Source organism: Saccostrea echinata, unplaced genomic scaffold (genome assembly GCF_033153115.1).
Source record: "Saccostrea echinata isolate AGI-Se365-2 ecotype Australia unplaced genomic scaffold, CSIRO_AGI_Sech_v1 ptg000003l, whole genome shotgun sequence".
In the NCBI taxonomy this organism is placed as follows: Eukaryota; Metazoa; Mollusca; class Bivalvia; order Ostreida; family Ostreidae; genus Saccostrea; species Saccostrea echinata.
In genome coordinates, this window is record NW_026889752.1 from 8,822,446 (window position 1) to 8,842,556 (window position 20,111).

The window sequence follows — 20,111 nt, forward strand, 5'->3', positions numbered from 1 at the left end:
CTTCCTTATAGTTCCCAACCATTGATTTTCTCTTGATTGCCTTATCCTTTGATACTAAAAAGCTCTCTATAATCAAAAAGAAATTCTTGAATAAAAAAGAAAGATTAATGAGTGTTAGGCAGTGCTTAACATACTAAATAAATTTTTTTCTTGAAAATTTGAAGGCAACTGTTGACTATAAGTTTAAATGCTCTAGATTCCATTAATTATTAAAAAAAAAAAAAGTACGGCTTTTCCTTTATAATCTCCATTGTAGTAAAAAAAAAAAGCAACTTGATGGATTTTGTATCTTTTTTAATAATATATACAGTAAAACTTGTCTAATCGGGACACCATCGGTTCCGAAAAAGTTTGCCGGATTAGACAATATTCCAGATTAGACAATATTTTAAATAAAGGAATTTACTGAAAAGGACTTAAATATACATCATATTAGACAAGATTATGGATTATACAACATCCGGATTAGACAAGTTTCACTGTATAGATAAAGTTTTAACCTTGAGAAATTTTTGGCTAATTTAATTTAGAAGACAAGTTGAGGTTTTAAATAATTTAAAGTACTTTCAAAAGTACATGTACAATATCTCAGATGCTACTTGCATTCTTTTTACAAACTTGGTGTCCTATCGACTCCTTGTAGACACCATGAAGAACGTTTTATTCAAATATTTTCGTTTTACTTGCATTTATAGAGAACATATATGCATTTTCATTTGTTTTCTGTGCAGTGCTTGTATAGAGAGACAATGAAAAATTAATGATTTCTGGAGAACAATGGAGAAGTAGAAATATTTTATATTGCTACTGGGAGGTGGACAGTAGAAAACTTCACTTTTGCACTGACAGTTATTAACAAGGGCACATTAGAAAACATGCATGCATTTTTTGCACTTTTTATCAACATTTGGTGTTATCTGTGGATTTTTTTTAATTTTTTTCAGTTTTTTTGTCTGTTTTGTCTTGATCAAGACATTTTAAAACAATTAGCTAAAACTGTACTGTGCCTTATAAAATGTACATTGTATAACACAATGAGAACCAGTTTTATGTACCAGTTGAAATAATATACATGAGTAACACTCTGACATTTGCCTATATGTAATATATGTAATATGATAGCAAAGGTATTGGCAATTTAGATACATGTAGATGCAGTATTAACTTTGACTTTCATTCATTTTTCATTTTATTTATTAGTATTGCTTACAAATGAGTATAGTAAATGTTTTGGAAATTGCTAGAGGTATTTATTAATAAAAGCCATACAATACATGCATTAGCTTAAAATACATTCATATTATCATGGTTTTATCTGGCCTTGCTGACAGTATAAATTTGCATATTCCTCAGAAAGGAAAACATCCACTGGCAGGCATTTCCTTTAATAAATAAGTCTTATTAATAACTACCGGTATACTGTCTCGAGGACAGTCCATCATACTCTGTATCCAAATTTCACAAGGCATTAAGAAACATTTGGTATTATGTATTTTTAACCTTGAATTTGTTTTCACAGAGAGAGCAGAGGGAGGAACCACCCGACTGTCCCCCAGGGCAAGTTCAGAGGGTTCGGGGAGTTTTGAGGACAGCGGTCATGTTAGTGGTGCTTCTACAGAAAACACCCCTGAACATCGCCGCACGGACAGTACAATCAGTCAACTATCAGTGCCTTCATCCACCTTATCTACTGTTACTGACGTAAGTACATCATCCACAGTTACTGACATAAGTACGAAAAGTACGTCATCCACAATTACTGACGTAAATAAGTACATCATCCACAGTTACTGACAAATGTACGGAAAGTATGTCACCCACAGTTACTGACTTATATTAAAGTCCATCATCCACTGTTACTGACGTAAATACATCATCCAATGTTACGACGTAAATACATCATCCACCATTACTGAAGTAAGTACATCATCCACTGTTACTGACGTAAGTACATCATCCACAGTTACTGACATATGTACGAAAAGAATGTCATCCTCAGTTACTGATGTATATAAGTACATCATCCACCATTACTGACGAAAGTACATTATACACAGTTACTGAAATGTGTACGAAAAGTATGTCATCCACACTTATTGACATATATAAGTACATCATCCACCATTACTGACATAAGTACATCATCCACCATTACTGACATAAGTACATCATCCACTGTTACTGATGTAAGTACATCATTGACAGATACTGACGTAAGTACATCATCCACCATTACTGACGTAAGTACATCATCCACTGTTACTGACGTAAGTACATCATCAACAAATGGAAGAATCCAACAAATCTCAGGCCTAGTTTTTGACACTGCAGTGAAACTTTAGAAGTTACTGAAATGTTTATCATGCCTAGATCTCTGCTATGCACACCAGCTCCTTTAAATATCCCTATTGAAATAGAAATGGAGACATCATGTGATTTTATTTAATTAGTTTTTTTTTTTCTTTTTCTTTGTTTTATGGTTATGTCCTATAACATCCTTTCTCTGGCTGCACAAAATTTATTAAATTTCTGCACTGTGAAACTTCACAATTTGTTTTGTTGCAGTTAATCATTAGCCCAGTGACATAGTTAATCAATGTTGATTTACTTAAGTCAGACAACATATTGATTTTGCCGCATGCAGTTTTCAGGAGAGCCCCCGAAATATTAGCTCTTCTAAGTCACACAAAGTAATTAGCTGAGTGAAATTTAGTACCCTTGAAATGGATTTTGTTTTATTAGATATTTTATCATTAAATGTTGATGCATAAGGAGGAGTCATTTGTTTTTCATTACCCAAATTACCTTTTTCCATGGTGTTCAATATGTTAAAGTGACTGTATTGTCACCATACTGTATCTAGCATTTCATTTAGCATGATGCACAATTATTCAGAATTGGGAAGAACATTTCATTTCTGTTTTCAAACATCTGTGACATTGATTTTGCTTAAAAGATTTTTTTTTTTTTTTTACACATCTGAAAAGACTGAAATTATGATTGTAAATTATTATTTTCTTAAGTCAGCATAAACTTATTTGAAATTTTTTAAACAAATGTACACTGAAATGTGACAAGCATAATTTTACATGTATTTAGTTATAAATAATGATCTTAATACTATTGTTTTTGACAAAACAATTTTTTTTGCACTGTTATGTAATCCAATGTGAATGTTTTCCATTATACATTTCAGCGTTCATCAGAGGACACAGACATTGATGACCTGGTGGCCTCTCATCGTTGCCTTAGCGCCAGTAGTCGTGGAAACCTCCTATCAACAATAGCTGTAAGTGCATTATGAGCAAATTATACAACAAAGTTTGCTTTTTGAAATTGATTTTATTTCAAAAATTGAGTTTGAAATTTGGAATGAATAATTATGTTAAATCATTGAACATGAACGTCTTTAGATGGTTTGTTAGACTTTTGTTCAAGGCTAAGACTAAATTTTTTATAGCTTGAGCTATCAGATACATATGATTTTTAAACCTAAAAGAAATGTTCTAATTGTTTAAATCATTAATATTTACAGGATAGTCGAGAAAGTATCCTCAGTTTCTATAGCAATGCAGGAGAGGTGGATTATGGGAAAATTCCAGTTACGGGGGAGATATGTTTTGGTCTGGAATATAACTACAGGACTGGAACCCTGGAGATCCAGATCAAACAATGTAAGGGTCTGGCTCCAGCTGACACCAAAAGGAACAGATCCGATCCGTACGTACATTCATCCAGATAATGTATAGCTGTTCTTTGACCTGAGATTTTCTATAGTCAGAATATACTTTACAACAGAAAAAAAAAATCAAATATCTTATAATGTTGAAAAATTGTAGGTGTTGATGACATTTGAAAATGATCAAAATGTGGTCATGCATATAACTGTCATTAAATTTTACAAGCAAAGCTAGGTTAAGTAATCTGTTTCTTCTGAAACGTATAAGCAATGTACCTAAATATGTGAAATAAATCTATGCACTTGCTTAGAAAAAGGCTATCTTTCATGACTGCTATGATGCAAATATGAAAAAAAAAGCATTTAATTGATTCAGAAGAAGAAAGTTGTTGAATTAAAATTTAACACATTTAAAAAAAAAAATTCCAGATATGTCAAAACTTACCTTCTTCCTGACAAAACCCGAGGAGGAAAAAGGAAGACACGAATTATGAAGAACACCTTACACCCAGTATTTGAGCAGACTTTGAGGGTATTCAGCTTTTTAGTTCTTTGAAAATTATTCTCATTTTATCAAGCATTTAAGTAAAATTACAAACAGCTTCAGTTGGATGAATTTAGCTTTATCAAATTTCTGCTTATTAATAAATATGATGCCATGAAAATATTGCATATTAAGTTACATAGTTGATGATTTTGAAAGTTCATGTCATGAATGTATGACATTTTTTTGCCTTTTTTTCAGTACTTGATTTCAAAGAGTGAACTTGAGAACCGTACTCTCTGGGTCACAGTCTGGCACAATGACCGGTTTGGACGCAATGACTTCCTGGGAGAGGTCACCATCAACTTTGATTACTTTCGGTTCTCTGATTCTTCTGCCAAGTGGTACCCACTTCAAGAGAGGGTATGTATATTTGGTAATGACACAATGATATTTCCTTTACAGAAAATTTCAAAAAAACTATAATTTTAATGGTAGGACTAAGACATGCATGGATACATCTAGTATCATCAGGTATTCTGGGGGATAGGGAGGGGAGGGAGAATAAATTAAAATTATTTGGAAATGGTACATGTATATGAATATGAAAGTGTATAATGAATAAATCCTGTGAAAACTAGTGCCTCCAAAAAAATTAATATATCAAAATAATCTGTTTATAAGGGGATTTAAACTTGATAAAATCAGGAATAAAGAATCAAATGTAACTTTTAAGAAAAACCAATATAATTTATAATATTTGCTTGTGTGTTTTTTTCTTTTTTTTTGAGAGGGGGGGGGGGGGGTGTTAAATATATGCAGATTTTCATTCTATAACCTCTGATCAATTCAGAATTATATAAGAACATTGGTTGATGTATTCTTTCAAAATTACCTCATCCAAAACACAACTTTTATAAAAATTGAAACAATGACTGATTGTAGAAAGGAAAAAGGCCATTGCTGGTACTATGCTTGTTTTGAACAATGTTATGAATTATGCATTTGTTTGAAAACAAAAGACACAGAACAATTACAGAGTAAAAAGGAAACTCCTCTTTTGGATAAAAACTTTCTTCTTTCATATCGTCAAGTTTTGCATGATTGTGATAAAAACTGTATTTTTCATCTACTGCATGCTTTTGTTAATTGCTTTTTAGCCTGTTTCAGTCAAGCCTGTGGTTAAAGCTTTGTGTTTCATTAAAATATAATGAGACAATACCACTTTGAGAATTATTACGTAACAATGCTTTTGATTGTGAACTGTAGCATAATTATATACTTTGCTCAAATGAAATACTGTGAAATGCATCATCTCCATAGATTTCATTGTGTAATTACAGAAAAGAGAAATTGACATCTGCATGCTTCCTATTGCAAAAAAATATTCTCAGTTGACATAATAGAGGTTGTTGAATTGCATAACATATTGGAAATAATCATTCCATGAGGAATACATTGTACTTTTATTCTCAGTTCAATTTCATGGTGTTCTGTTTGTTGATGCAATATGATTTAAAATACAGCTGCTCTTTGTTGCATTTAATAGGCAACAAAAAAAGTATTAATAATCTTCATTTTAAGGTCATTGCAGGGTAAAAGGGGGGGGGGGGGGGGAGATATTGGAGTAAAACAAAATTCAAAATTGCTTTAATTGCACTCTTTGATATCTTGATGAAAGTGAATTTTGATTTTATTGGGTTAATCAATTTGATAAATTAAATTTAAATACAAAATTGTTTTTCTAAGATATTTAAATGAACGTAATAATGCTTGTTTTCTTTTCTCTATAAGTCAAAAGTAAATTTTATAGCATCCCCTGTATTTTGTAGATCGAGTCACAGCCAACTGCCAATTTAACCTACAAGGGAGATCTATTCTTAAGCATGAAGTTTGTCCCTCCAGAAAAAGTCAAGAAAGAGGACACAGTGACCTCCCCTTCCAAGAAGAAGATCAAGAGGGGAAGGTCAGAGGTTGGAGGTCCAAAGGGTCAACTTCATGTCCTTATTAAAGAGGCCAGGAACCTGAGTGCAGTCAGAAGCAGTGGCTTTTCTGATCCTTTTGTTAAGGGGTGAGTAGCTTTTTTAACAAGGTGGAAAGATATGTACAGTCAAACTTTGTTATCTCAAAATACTTCTGTATTAAGTGGTTGGGACTTCAATTATATTACTTTAACATATCCATGGTATTCCAGATATCGGTGTTCGAGATAATGAGGTGATGCAAGACTTCTGTCTTTTAATGAAGTAAAAGAAGCAAGGCTTCAAGAGTATTTATGATCAAAATTAATTAACTTCATGATTTGAAACAGGTACTTGCTGCCAGACAAACAGAAAGGCTTGAAACAGAAGACTTCTGTAGTCAAACGCAACTGTAATCCCATGTGGAATCACACATTTGTGTTTGATGATGTGTCCAAATCTGATCTCAAGGAAAGGTGCCTGGAACTCACTGTATGGGACCATGATAAACTGAGCAGTAATGAGTTCCTTGGGGGACTCAGATTTAATCTTGGTGTTGGTGAGTTGGTCTTTGTTGCTTTGTGTGTGTGTATGTATGGGGGGGGGGGGGGGGAGGTTAAAAGTGTTTAAATTTTAATATTTTTATGCATCATATGTCCTTCTACAACATCTGACATTATAATCATTGTCTTAATATATAAGATAGGGATTTGATCAAGTTCAAAGAAAATTATGTCAGGGTCATACTTAAACAAATACAAAGCCCATTTTAGATTACAACATTGTTTAACCTGTGTTTTTAAAATAATATATATTTATATTTCAAAGTCATTCTTCTTTTTTGTATTGGAAGTATCGGTGACATTTCAGGTAAAAGTTATGGAAAGCCAGTAGATTGGATGGATGCCCATGGAGAGGAGATTTCATTGTGGCAGGCCATGCTAGACCGACCCAATATCTGGATAGACTGTGCCCTCATGTTACGACCCAACATGGACAAACGCAAATATTAGACATTATCACCAACCCAATATCTGGATAGCCTTCAATCATATGACAAAGGCAAATAATAGACAACATCGCAGACCCAATATTTGGATAGACTGTGTCCTTTTACTATGATCCAGGATGGAAAACCGCAAATATTAGATAGCACTTTAAAAAAAAATTCATTCAATATTTCTTCTGCAAATGTAGCATGTTAAGCAAAAGTGATGTTTGCTTTGTGAGAATCTCATTCACTTGTTCAAGATCAGTATGCTGTAAGAGTTATATATTTTATCTTCAGTTGCTTTTTTGGGGGGATGGGGTGGGGGGAGAGGAAAATACTGTATGATATATATTTCAAATGTGAACATGGAACTCCAGTCTTACTGATGATTTTTTTTTGATGTCATGAGAAAACATTGCTTTATTCAAATTTCTGAGTGTGCAGGAAAAGTGAAAGTTGAATGACTGTTTAAAGTTTACATTAGATTTGTGCAATGAAAGATTAAAAGCATAATATATTTCATATGCAGACAACAAAATAGTCTAGATATTAAGGATGTTTGTAATATAAGGCCATGGGATAGTATGGTACAATTAAAAGATTAAATGAAAGATTGGCAGTGCAGAATGATGGTATATCTCTCAGTATTTTTCTCTGTATTATACTTGCATGTATTTAAAATATTCACTTTCAATATATTGGTTTGTAGAATTAAATTTGATGTTATGTTATAACTCTATGGTATTAATTATTTATTGTGGACTCCACAGGGTTGATTTGTCTCAAACGGTCTTTGAATTCTATGTTAAATATGTAATAAAGGTAATGATTTTTATTCACAGTTGGGGAATATTTTACTGATATTTATATTATTTGGTAAGCTTCATATACCTGCACCAGATCTGAAACCTTATATACTTCCTGTTAATTATTTACTGAGTTTTGTTTATACCTGTTGATATCTGTTACTATGGGTAATATTTTATCGTTATTGAATATGTTTCTAGATGTTACATTAAATCCATTTCCATGTGCTGTGTTTATTGTATAATTGATAACATGTAGAAAATGAAACTTTGCTCAACACTAGCATTTGTAGGCCAGATTTGGGCCAGTATTGTATAGAAAAGAATGCTTATTTTGCTTTCATTGACTTTTTAAATTTACAAGCAAATGATGGCGACAAAAACGTCCGTTTGAAGTTGTACATATATATAGTTGTAAATGAGAAGATATGAGGTAGAGTTTGATAGCTTGAAATGCGATGGAAATTGAAAGTGCATACATGTATACATGTACATATATCCTTTCTTGTTCTTTGCAAGTTTTTTGAATTTTTAACTGTAAGAATTTCCAAATTCATTCTGCAAAGTAGAAATTTGGTCATTCTACTTCATCATAAATAAAAAAAAATGTTACAATTTATTACAGAAATGAGGAAATCCTATTGTAATATTTATTACGTTTTTTTCCTGTTGGTCTCTATTGTTACTGTACATATAAATTATTACTTACTGTTGATATCTGCTACCTTTATAATAAAACAATACTCTTGATTACATACAGAGTTTTTCTTGATGATTTTATTTCTTTGTTTAAGGGGTTCCAATGCAAACTAGATATCATTGAGGAGGTGATCCTTTTTGTACACAGAAAAGTTCTTGCTTCATTGTAAAGGAGGAAAAAAATTGCAAATTGTTTTTTTTTTCTAGTAAAAATCTTCATTAGGTTAACACTGCCTACCATTTAACCAAGGTGAAATATGAACCACACTGGTTTAAGGGCAGAAAATACCTTCTCCAGAAAAGGAATTTACACGAATATCTGCCTTGATCTTGAATTCTGACCTTTTTACATGGAGATCTGCCATGGGATACAAGATAGATAATTCTATTTACTGGTTTTTGATTTTGACAAACAGTGTTGCTGTGGTTACTATAAATAAAAATTTTGGAGAAATTCTTTCAAAACCCCCAACAGTATTAGTCTGATTTCCATAAAACTTGGTTCACTAGTAGACTAAGCTAACAATACAGTTACATGTATATGTACGGTCAAACCTCGTTATCTCGAACTTGATAGGACCAAGAATCTGAGAATTCAAGATAACCAAGGTAAAAATCATAAAAGAAAAAGTGGCTGGGATTGCCAACTACTTTGACATATTCCTGGCATTTGAGATACTAGTATCGGTGTTCAAGATAAAAAAAAAAAAGTTCAGTTGTACATCAATTTTGATTTCAATGTATGGTGTTGCCAGGGTAACTAAAATAAAATTTTCTTCCAGTCCAATGGTCCAGTTTAGAATGGCGCTTGGGTTCAAGTCTTTATGTGACCAACACATCCTCTCCTTCTGCGTGTGTATCCATGCATAGGCCGAAAAAAATTAATCTTTAGTTTCTCGGGCCAAAAATGCAATGAGGCAGGTTGGTTTTTTTTTGTGAAGCAGGAATCTTGGTTCAACAAAATGATGTCAACTGATTCTTACTTTTTTGTACTCCTATTTTGGATGCAATATGTACTCAGCTTTAACTAATGTTATTTCCAACATTTTTATAAAACGTTTATTCATAAAATACCGTTTAAAGAAGATAAATATTGTACATGTATATGTAATAAAAAACGTCTTTCTAGCATGTATGAAAAAGGGCATAACTCAATTCTCTTTTTCAACTTGAAAGAAAATTGAGTTATTTCCCTTTTCAACAGGTCAATAAAATTGATCAATACGGCAGTGTTTGACCTGATGTGGCGGTGTCAGAGAAACTATAGAGTAATTTTTGTTTTGGCCTTAATTATTATAGACAAAACTTTCTTTAAAAAAAGTTTTATTATCACGTAAAAAGATGAAACATTGTAGTGAGGCTGTGCCACTGAGTGTTAATGAAAAAACACACACACATTTTTTTTTTATTTATTGCATTAAGAAATTCTGAGTGACACTATCTAAAGTCAATGATATTACAAGTGACCTCGGGTCCCGTCTGTTCTTTTTGCAAACAATGTGACCTTTGACCTGTTGCCCTATTTGAAAAAAAAGAAAAAAAAATGGAATTTTTTTTTATTTGGAGAAGCTATATACTGTAGACGAACATTTTTTCGCACGGGATTAATTTACATTAAGCAAGTCATCATAAATTTTCTTGGAAATTTGTCACAGCATACTTTAATTAAGTACATTTAAAAAATAAAATGGCAATCCAAGAAATCAGCGTAATTTTTTACCCCAAATAAACAGAATGAACAAGAGGCCCAGGGGCCACATCGCTCACCTGAGCACTATGGCTAGGAAAAAGCAGAAATCAGTTCAGTCTTGAAAGGTTGAAAAGTTTAAATATAAAAGTGGTTGGGGGGGGGGGGGGTCATGAATTGAACAAATTTGAATCTACATTATCTGAGGATTCTTCCATTTAAATATGACCAATCATGGCTTTGCTGTTCTTGAGTAGAAGATTTTTAAAGATTTTACCTATGTATTCCTATGTAAAACTTTGATCACCCATTGTGGCCCCATCCGACCCCCAGGGGTCATTTTGAACAAACTTGAATGTACACTATCTAAGAATGCTTCCATATAAATATGACCAATCATGGCTTTGCTGTTCTTAAGAAATAGTTTTTTTTAAAGATTTTTACTATGTGTTCCTACGTAAAACTTTGATCACCCATTGTGGCCCCACCCTATCCCCGGGGGTCATGATTTGAACAAATTTGAATCTACACTACCTGAGGATGCTTCCATGTAAATATGACCAATCATGGCTTTGCTGTTCTTGAGAAGAAGATTTTTAAAGATTTTTCCTATATATTCCTATGTAAAACTTTGATCACCCATTGTGGCCCCACCCTATCCCCGGGGGTCATGATTTGAACAAACTTGAATCTACACTACCTGAGGATGCTTCCTTGTAAATATGACCAATCATGGCTTTGCTGTTCTTGAGTAGAAGATTTTTAAAGATTTTTCCTATATATTCCTATGTAAAACTTTGATCGCCCATTGTGGCCCCACCCTATCCCCGGGGGTCATGATTTGAACAAACTTGAATCTACACTACCTGAGGATGCTTCCTTGTAAATATGACCAATCATGGCTTTGCTGTTCTTGAGTAGAAGATTTTTAAAGATTTTTCCTATATATTCCTATGTAAAACTTTGATCGCCCATTGTGGCCCCACCCGACCCCCGGGGGTCATGATTTGAACAAACTTGAATCTACACTACCTGAGGATGCTTTCACATAAGTTTAATATTTTCAAGCACAGTGGTTCTTGAGAAGAAGATTTTTTAATGATGCCATTAATTTTTCACGAATTCTTAATTATCTCCCCTTGGAAGAATGCGTGGCCCTTCATTTGAACAAACTTGAATCCCCTTTACCCAAGGATACTTTGTGGCAAGTTTGGTTGAAATTGGCCCAGTGGTTCTGGAGAAGAAGTCGAAAATGTGAAAAGTTTACAGACGGACAGCTAGACAGACAGATGGACAGACGGACTACAGACAAAATGTGATCAGAAAAGCTCACTTGAGCCTTCGGCTCAGTTGAGCTAAAAATTGTGATTCCGCTAAATTATGACCCTGTAGAAAAAAGTGTGCTTACAGTACCTTCATGCCAGATACATGATTTTAGTACTGATGGAAAATGTGTCAGAAGACAAAGTTTATGTCTTCTAATACATATAAACATGGCCACGAAGGAAATATTGTGTATTAAGTATTTACATTGTATCACTACTGTCATATATTTCAAATATAATCAACATCTTTGAGATGCATTCAAGTTTATTTAATACCTACCTGTAGTAACTTTCAATGGTTTCTCTAGAAGGAATATTGTTTGTTTCCAGTGAGTGGATGTGGCCTGTGGCCCAGTGGAAAACATCACCTGAAATTATGGATGTCTGTGATCTACTGCAATTAGGGCTGAGTATCAAATGCTACCAATATAACGTACAATACACATCACCATACGGTCAAGCCATACAACATAAATCAAGATACAGGCATAAATAATTATTGAATTTTTAAGTGACATCTTTATATATTTTTGTTGCTAACCTCTGAGATAAGAGAAAAATAACAACAATGGCTAACCAAACACTGCTTACACATCTAACTGCATAAAACAGTAAATGAATTAATTCAATTGTCACACATATTAACATGGCATAAGAAGACAAACGGGTAGAGGTCAGACAGGTTCAAACGCTGATGGCCAGATAGCTCAATTGGTAGTCTAGAGCACCTGTCTAGAGATTCAGGAAGCCCTGGTTCAAATCGAGGTCTGGTCTGTCACATATTTCTCCTATCCTGAAACAATTGGTGCAGTGACCAGGATCTTTTATTATAAAAGTCCTACATCTGGTTATACATGTATTGATATACATGTAGTAATCTGTTTATGCACTTATTGAACTCTGTTGTTCTTTATCTAAAACAAAGCTTTGAACATTTCACAATAAGCCATCTCACCTTGTTAGAACAACCTTTATGAAAGAAAATGTCAAAGTAGCCAACTACAGCATTTATTTGGCCCTCCCCAGAAACTGTGAGAGTGAAGTCTTGTGAAAACTGTAGATCTGATATGGAACATGTGCAGGTGTCTAAGTCCTACAATAACAATGATTGATATTTTTAAACATAAAATACATGTACATACATATGTAAAATATCTTTGCAAATTACTGAGATAATTTGAGCACTAAAATCAAAAATATGAATTTTTACAGTTACATGTAGGTCATACCAAAACAAACAGTAACAACAATACTGTGCTCAAAATATGTATAGAGATATATTGTAATGGGTTTAAATTCCTTACTGTTAAAAATTTACATGACCTTTAACTGAACTCATTGACGACTAATGAGACTGAATGTCAAATGTGAAAATTTTATTCCAAAGTGAGTAACTGTTAATATATGTTATAGTCTTATAGATCACAAACATGCAATATTTATACTTAAAACATTGCTGTGACGTCATGCCTTGTATACAAGGATTTCTTGATTAACAACATTTAGCAAGGGGAGTAACTCTCATGCCTCATACAATTCTGTATGTAAAATTATCAGACTGTTTTTGGTCCTAACAGGTCTCAAACAGTCTGATAATTTTACATACAGAACAGTATTCGGCATGTATCCATTACTTAAAAAAAGATAGACACCTCTTAATAAGACTGTGATAAGTTAAAACTTTCCATTTGATATAATTTCATCTATAGTTTAGACTTTCTGTGTGCAGTGAAATGCTTAATACTCTTTTGTAATGTCAACCTCTAAGACAGTGACAGACACGTAAATTTTGCATCAGAAAAATCAGGAAATTTTCACAAAGTTAAGTTTATAAACTAAGTATTACCTATCTTCAAAAGTGAAGGCTATACATGCATATCATCTCATGATTCTGAACAATACTCAAAATAATCATTGTACTTGTCCTACGGAAAGTTCAAATAAAAACAACTGGTCCAATAAATGTTAACAAACCTTGACGATCACATGGTCAGACAGAATTTTCTCTGCCTTGACAATCTGCACGCTAGCTTCTTTGATCACTTCAGATTTCATACAAGTCATTTTAAATCCATACACATCATCCCAGTAGGTCACATGATTTGTGTGAAGGTCAGGGTCATCTAGAGCTGCTAACACAATCGTACATCTATCTGGGTGGACTGAAAAATATAAACTTTTACTAAATTAACTTAATTATCTTATTATTAAATTAACTGTTTAACTTTCACAATTATGTTATTTATAAAATCTAGAGCAGAATTTCAGAGATTGTCTTGCTCATGTTGACTACAGGAAATAGTGAAAGACTTTCCAGGTACTAGATGGCCTATAAGCCGTATTCATATGCTTAGGATTTTATAGTGGTGTTGTGTATTTACCTACTCCATTTGGCTGTAGATACTTATCCCTGGCATAAAGTACAGAATCCAACATGGACTCGAACAAGAGAAAGTAACCCATCCACTCGGAGATGATAATATCCACTTTATCCACAGGCAAATCCACGTCTTCAATCCGTCCTTTGATTAAAGTCACAATGTTTTCTAACCCATTTTCTCTGCAAGTCATAAAAGAATCTAGTACATACAAATGTATTACATTCAAACATTTTGACAAGCAACATGGAAATTTAAATTATCAGCTATTTATGCATATAGAACATGGATTAGTTCAATACACAAACTCAAAAGAAAATTGAACAGATGCATGAAGATTTGAATTCAAGTGTACATGTAATGAAATACATGTACATGTACTGGGCTTATATTCTGGCAAAAAAAAAAAGCCATTACAACAGCAGTTTTTTACATAACGCAGTGTGATTGGAATCTTTTGCAACTTTATACATTTATGTCTCCACAAAGAAACAGAGCCCAAATTTATATCCACCAGTGCTATTTTTGACTTATCACCCGATTTTGCACCATTTTAACATCACCCAGACATAATAAGAGAGATAACTTTGTTTCTGTTGAATTCACTCTATGAGGAAAATAAATTGGTCATGAAAATTTCCAAGCGAACAGTATTTCTTGGAGGCTATCATCCTACATTTTACAAAAAGGCAAACAAACCTAACGATGTCCATTGCCTGATAAACAATTTCTGATTGGTCGACCCCAATGACCTTTCGGGCCCCAGCCTTAGCAGCAAACATGGAGAGAATACCAGTTCCACAGCCGACATCTAACACAACTTTGTCCTTAAACAAGTCAGGATTCTTGTACATAAAATCCCTGTAGCTTTCTGTTCTCACTTTGTCCTGCGTAGAAACAAAATCATGATAATGGATAATGCATGTGGCTGTAAATGTTGATGAGAGGGATGATTTAGAAAATTTTTAATCCATATAATAGACTGACAAACATACATGTGTAACACTACTTATGATTTGATTTAATATCAAGTGTTTTTTTACTTAAAAATGTAAAAAAAAAAAAAAGAAATACAATAAATAAATAAATACTTGAAGATGAATCTCTTACCTGAGATAAAAAATTTATTAAAACTTTGCCATCCTATTTAATGCATGTACGGTACGTACTACCCTTGGAATCATTAAATTATTGGTAACTTTCTGAGGATGCTTGTATATAAACATTTACGGGCATGATGAGTGTACATATACATTCTAATTTTTAAATTACATTTATGTAATTTAAAAATATTTTTAAATGCATAAAATGAATGTTATCTTTATGTACCTTTAACATCTCCTGATGGATGCTGAAATGTGCATAAGATCCAAAGTAAACATCGTCTTCATCCTCTGTCAACATCTGTACAGCATTCTCTGATTTAATTGGCTGGGTTGGTTGTGACATCAGCAGATCTTGAGTGACTTTTCTAAAAATTGAGTTATCTCTAATGTTTAGATAATAAACAAATGCACAATTTTTTTCTTTCCCTAAAATCGGGTCTGATGTCTATCATAGTAAATATTAATTATAAAAGTGTATACTTTTCAGTTTTACCTTTGCTGTCTCTACAGACAAAAATATCCTCTGTTTACCTGTAACTTTTGACAACTGAGAAAAGTGGATTACATTTCTTATAAGTACTTGAGTCTTCTTTCAAACAAACACTATATGATATTGTAAGAGCCATATAGTTGATCTAAGTGTACACAAGTGATATTTTTGTTGGCTTATTCCATCAAACTCACTTCACTTTCTCAAAGTCTCCCAGAACTCTGCTCAACTCTTCCTCTAAATGTTTGATTCGACATTCAGAGTCTTTAAGACGAGCACAAGTGGACTCCAATTCTGACTGGCTGACACCATTCATCTCTGATGAAGAACTGTTCTGAGCAGCCTTCTGATTAGTCAATTTTTCTATATTTAATGGAGGCCCATCAAAAGTTATACTTCCTCCAGGGCCCATAACTCCACATGTGCCACCATCTTCTTCATCTTCAATGTCTATGAGGGAAAAAAAGACAATTAACTTTTTGAAAAAAATATACATAGTATATCACACATAATTAGCTTTACAAAACAAAATTTGGGAGATACCACAAAAACTACAATATATGAAAAGTTAAGAAAAATAATGAGATCATTGTCCTAAACCAAAACTGACAGCATTTTTCAAGATCAGCATTGGTACACAACTTTTTATATGAAGGTTTTTAAGTGAAACAATGCACAGCTGTTTTCATGATGTTGGTTCAAGGGTTCTTAAATCTTTCAATGAAATTTCTTACCATACTGCAGTAATAAATCCTCGGGATCTGCAGGGTTCATAAAATCATTGTTCTCCCAGGGCAGGCTACCTTGTGTGAATGAGGATTTGACATCTTCTGGTGAAGGTTTCTATAAATTTGGAATGAAAGGAATAGGTCATTAAACATGTTAAAAACAGTTCAATCTCAATCCTTGTGTAATCTATGTCACTTTAAAGTTTAATGACTTTATTAACTACCTTTTGTCACTAATTTACATTATTTTACATAGCATTCTTTAATACTTGGGATACATTTAAATTTAAAGTATATATCTATGCAAAATATCTGACTCTGGCTTGTGTTCAACATTAAATTTTAAAAAAAGTTTCAAAATGTAAAAACTGTAAATCATAATTCATTTAAAAACTGAGAATACATGTGACTTCCTTCTCCATTGTTATCATGATTATACATGTATACTCATCTGGTTTGTTTTTATATCAACTGGTACAAAGAATCTACATTCTAATGCAGCTGTGTTGTAACCCCCAATTTGATTGGCTAATGACCTGCCTGATGTTTTAGGCAGTTAAAAGAGTATAATTAAACCACAGTGAAAGCTTTTGATTGTGATGACATAATAGAATGAGTCGACATAAAAACACAAACCTTCAAGACATATTTCAGATAAAGAAACACAATAAAATAAGGGGTAAACATCAAACAAAAATATATTTTTATTGTATTAGAATGGGAATAACTATCTTATCCTTTGTTATTTTCGACCGTTAATGCTGATTTAACAGTGGCAATCACACATATCTGTTTTACTGGCCCTGCTGATGTGTTGCCAGTGAAACTCAGACTGCAACCGTTAAATTAGCATTAACGATCACAAATAACAATGGATAGGATGATTTTTCCCCAACTTTATGAACAGAAAGCTTGATAACCATTCAGTGTTTGAATAAGAAATGTACAAACCTTGAGTCTGATATAATTAATCATTTTGATATACTGAATACAGTCTACTCCATGTTGCCTGCTCCACCTGATAAGGTCAAGGTCATGTGATGTCCTACAGTGTGTAAAGGTGTCCTCGGCTGAAGTAAAGTTCTGGGAACAGAAGAGACATGTGACCTGGCTGTCCTCAGTGTCCTCATCAAACTCCTCCCATTCTTCACCCTCCTCAGAATCCTCCATCAATTCCTCTATAAATATGGATATTAATAGTAGGTGAATTTATTTGGGAAAAAAATCATAAATAAACAGAAAAAATATCAAGCAAAGAAATAAACAAAATAGAAAAATGAGGCATATAACATAAATTAATTTCTTTCTTACATTCTAGTAAATAGGGCATATAAATAAAACTGGACTTTGTCTTCAATATCGGCTTGAGATTAATAAATTGGACAAAAACCTCTGGCCTCTTAGGATATTTTTGTGCCAAATAGTTTTAATTATTAACAATTAACAGAAGTGGTCCTTAGCAATATTATACAATTATGGACTCTTTCGGTGGTGAATATGGTTTGTTATTCACCAGAAAAATATCAATATTGACCGAGGCGAAGCCGAGGTCAATATTGATATTTTTCTGGTGAATAACAAACCATATTCACCACCGAAAGAGTCTATAATTGTTTTATTATATAGTCCGGATTTGAATAAATAAGACATTGAAGGCTGCATGACGACATTCATGACTGAAATGCATGACGACATTCTTTTCATTTACGAACTTCTGTCGTTGAAAAATAAAAAAAATGTCCAGATTACAAGTTATAACGTCTGTGTTTTTCTTCCGCTGTGCGTAAGACATTGACGTGTTTGGAAAATAATCTTGCGATAGGCTTGCCTGACATTTTACCTGCTCAGATACACAGCTGGCTCTGGCCGTTGCAACCAATCGTTTACAACGTTGTTTGAGGATTTGATTGTGACGTCGCAATGCCGCTGCACGCTCACTGACCCTCCGGTGAATACGGCTTCAAATCCGGTGAATATGTAGTGTTATGAACTGTTTGCTTTTGTATAGATTATATAGGGACTATAAATAGACTATATAATAATCATTATTAATGGACATTATTATATAGTCTATTTATAGTCCCTATATAATCTATACAAACGCAAACAGTCATGCAGCCTTCAATGTCTTATTTATTCAAATCCGGACTATATAATAAAACAATTATGGACTCTTTCGGTGGTGAATATGGTTTGTTATTCACCAGAAAAATATCAATATTGACCTCGGCTTCGCCTCGGTCAATATTGATATTTTTCTGGTGAACAACAAACCATATTCACCACCGAAAGAGTCCATAATTGTATAATATCAACTTGTTGGAATGGAATTTAATTATGTTAATGTTATAGATGAGTCAGAGTGTTCTTCAATTCAAAGTTGTGTGAAATTAATTTAAGCTTTAAATAGTAAATTCTATTGAGTAAATCGAGGACACTCGAACTAACATATTAGCATCACGAATTAGAAATCGGATGTTTTGTGAGGATTCAAATTACTCGATTAAAGGTTGTTTATTTTTTTTGGAAACACTATCAATAACGTTATTTTAAAACAACACAAACTTATCAGTAACAATCCAGGAAAAAATAATATCTCACACACAGTGACACACGTGTTTACCTTTCTGAAGTTTTTCAGCCATGTTTACAGTGTACGATTCGGAACTCCTCTAGTCACTTCTTACCATGCCAGTGGTGGATCCAGTATTCTCTTTAGAGAAGTGGACAGGCTTTCGCCTACATCCACGAAGTGGATGTAGGCGAAAGCCTGTCCACTTCTCTAAAGAGAATAGGAGAGGGGTCTGTCCCTCGAAATCCGCCAGTGCATGCTTGCTTACTCGAGTGAAAGTTTTTGTTTCTTGCTTGTTCTTGTTTTTTTTTTTAAATATATTTTAAAGATTTTAATGTTTTACAGTGTATTCAAATGGCAAGCACACTCACTGTTTTGAGGTTTTGGCATTTTATTTCGCGACGATTGTCATCTGCCATAAAGCTCACCTGAGTAGCATCGATTTTTTTTTTAAATGGGCGGCGGGGGTGGTGGGGGGGGGGGGGTCTACATCACCTCACCGCATCAAACAATTTAAGTGGCGGGCTCAAAATTATAATTGTAACAAGCAAAAAACAAAACAAAAAAAACAACAAACAAACAAACAAACAAAAAAAAACAAACAAACAAACAAACAAACAAACAAACAAAAACAAACAAACAAAACAAAACAAAAAACAAAAACTGAAAACAAGTTTCTTTGCATCTTCGCTAGCCAAGCGTTTCTGATCCGCTACTCTAGCTCCTCACAAACTTTGTATTTAATAGCAGATCAGAAACCCTTGGCTAGCGAAGATGGTTGCTGTGGGGGGAGGGGTGGCACTTAAGTCAGTTTCCCGAGTCAATTTTCTTCAGATACATTGACTCTCCTTACCATTTTTAGGAGTGGTCCTTATTTTAATTCATTTTCGGATTTTTCGGGGGGGGGGGGGGGTTCCCACTTTTGAAACCGTTGCTACGGGGCCTGTCAAAGCATATTAAAACTGGAATCAAATGTTAAAAACTCATTGTTTCGAAATCCTTTAGCTTAAAAAAAGTCCACAATTTCAATAAGACCGCGGAACATTATCTGGCAAGATTGGAAATATGCATCTATATAACGTCATTTCCATATGTTACAGTCAAAACATTTAATGATAGACAATGAAATGGGCGGGTACTATTAATTGTTTTAATTGGATTGAAATTCTTATTTGAAATGCATTTTCAATCCACCTCATGCAGTT

General features: G+C 33.3%; 2 protein-coding genes across 4 annotated transcripts in view; one reads left to right on the forward strand and one right to left on the reverse strand.

Moving 5' to 3' along the window:
• Positions 1-8,641, forward strand: part of LOC133178550 (protein piccolo-like) — a 35,437-nt gene extending 26,796 nt beyond the window's left edge. For 2 of the 3 annotated variants that reach the window (XM_061313255.1, XM_061313256.1), the window contains 8 exons: positions 1,520-1,701; positions 3,197-3,289; positions 3,536-3,720; positions 4,109-4,211; positions 4,425-4,586; positions 5,996-6,234; positions 6,475-6,683; positions 6,995-8,641. In XM_061313255.1, coding sequence (XP_061169239.1) covers positions 1,520-1,701; positions 3,197-3,289; positions 3,536-3,720; positions 4,109-4,211; positions 4,425-4,586; positions 5,996-6,234; positions 6,475-6,683; positions 6,995-7,137 — 1,316 coding nt within the window. In that variant the 3' untranslated portion in view covers positions 7,138-8,641. Of the gene's footprint in view, positions 1-1,519; positions 1,702-3,196; positions 3,290-3,535; positions 3,721-4,108; positions 4,212-4,424; positions 4,587-5,108; positions 5,708-5,995; positions 6,235-6,474; positions 6,684-6,994 lie in introns of those variants that run through there. The other variant, XM_061313257.1, reaches the window with a different exon arrangement.
• A 1,374-nt stretch (positions 8,642-10,015) lies between these two features.
• LOC133178552 (protein arginine N-methyltransferase 3-like) lies at positions 10,016-19,022 on the reverse strand. Its single transcript, XM_061313258.1, has 11 exons — positions 18,958-19,022; positions 17,286-17,512; positions 16,341-16,449; positions 15,801-16,056; positions 15,340-15,481; positions 14,710-14,897; positions 14,014-14,192; positions 13,607-13,794; positions 12,588-12,725; positions 11,913-12,000; positions 10,016-10,139 (listed from the first exon to the last, which is right to left on the reverse strand). Exons 1-11 carry the CDS (start codon positions 18,977-18,979, stop codon positions 10,030-10,032), a joined length of 1,647 nt encoding a protein of 548 aa, XP_061169242.1. The 5' UTR covers positions 18,980-19,022; the 3' UTR covers positions 10,016-10,029.
• Between the last annotated feature and the right edge of the window lie 1,089 nt (positions 19,023-20,111).

Bases quoted from the DNA above. Each gene is read 5' to 3' on its own strand.
- LOC133178552 (XM_061313258.1), bottom strand. From the start codon at position 18,979: ATGGCTGAAAAACTTCAGAAAG. The intron at 14,898-15,339 runs GTACATAAAGAT...GTTTCTACGCAG, and splicing joins TCCATCAGGAGATGTTAAAG to GACAAAGTGAGAACAGAAAG. The intron at 14,193-14,709 runs GTTTGTTTGCCT...TATGACTTGCAG, and splicing joins CAGGCAATGGACATCGTTAG to AGAAAATGGGTTAGAAAACA.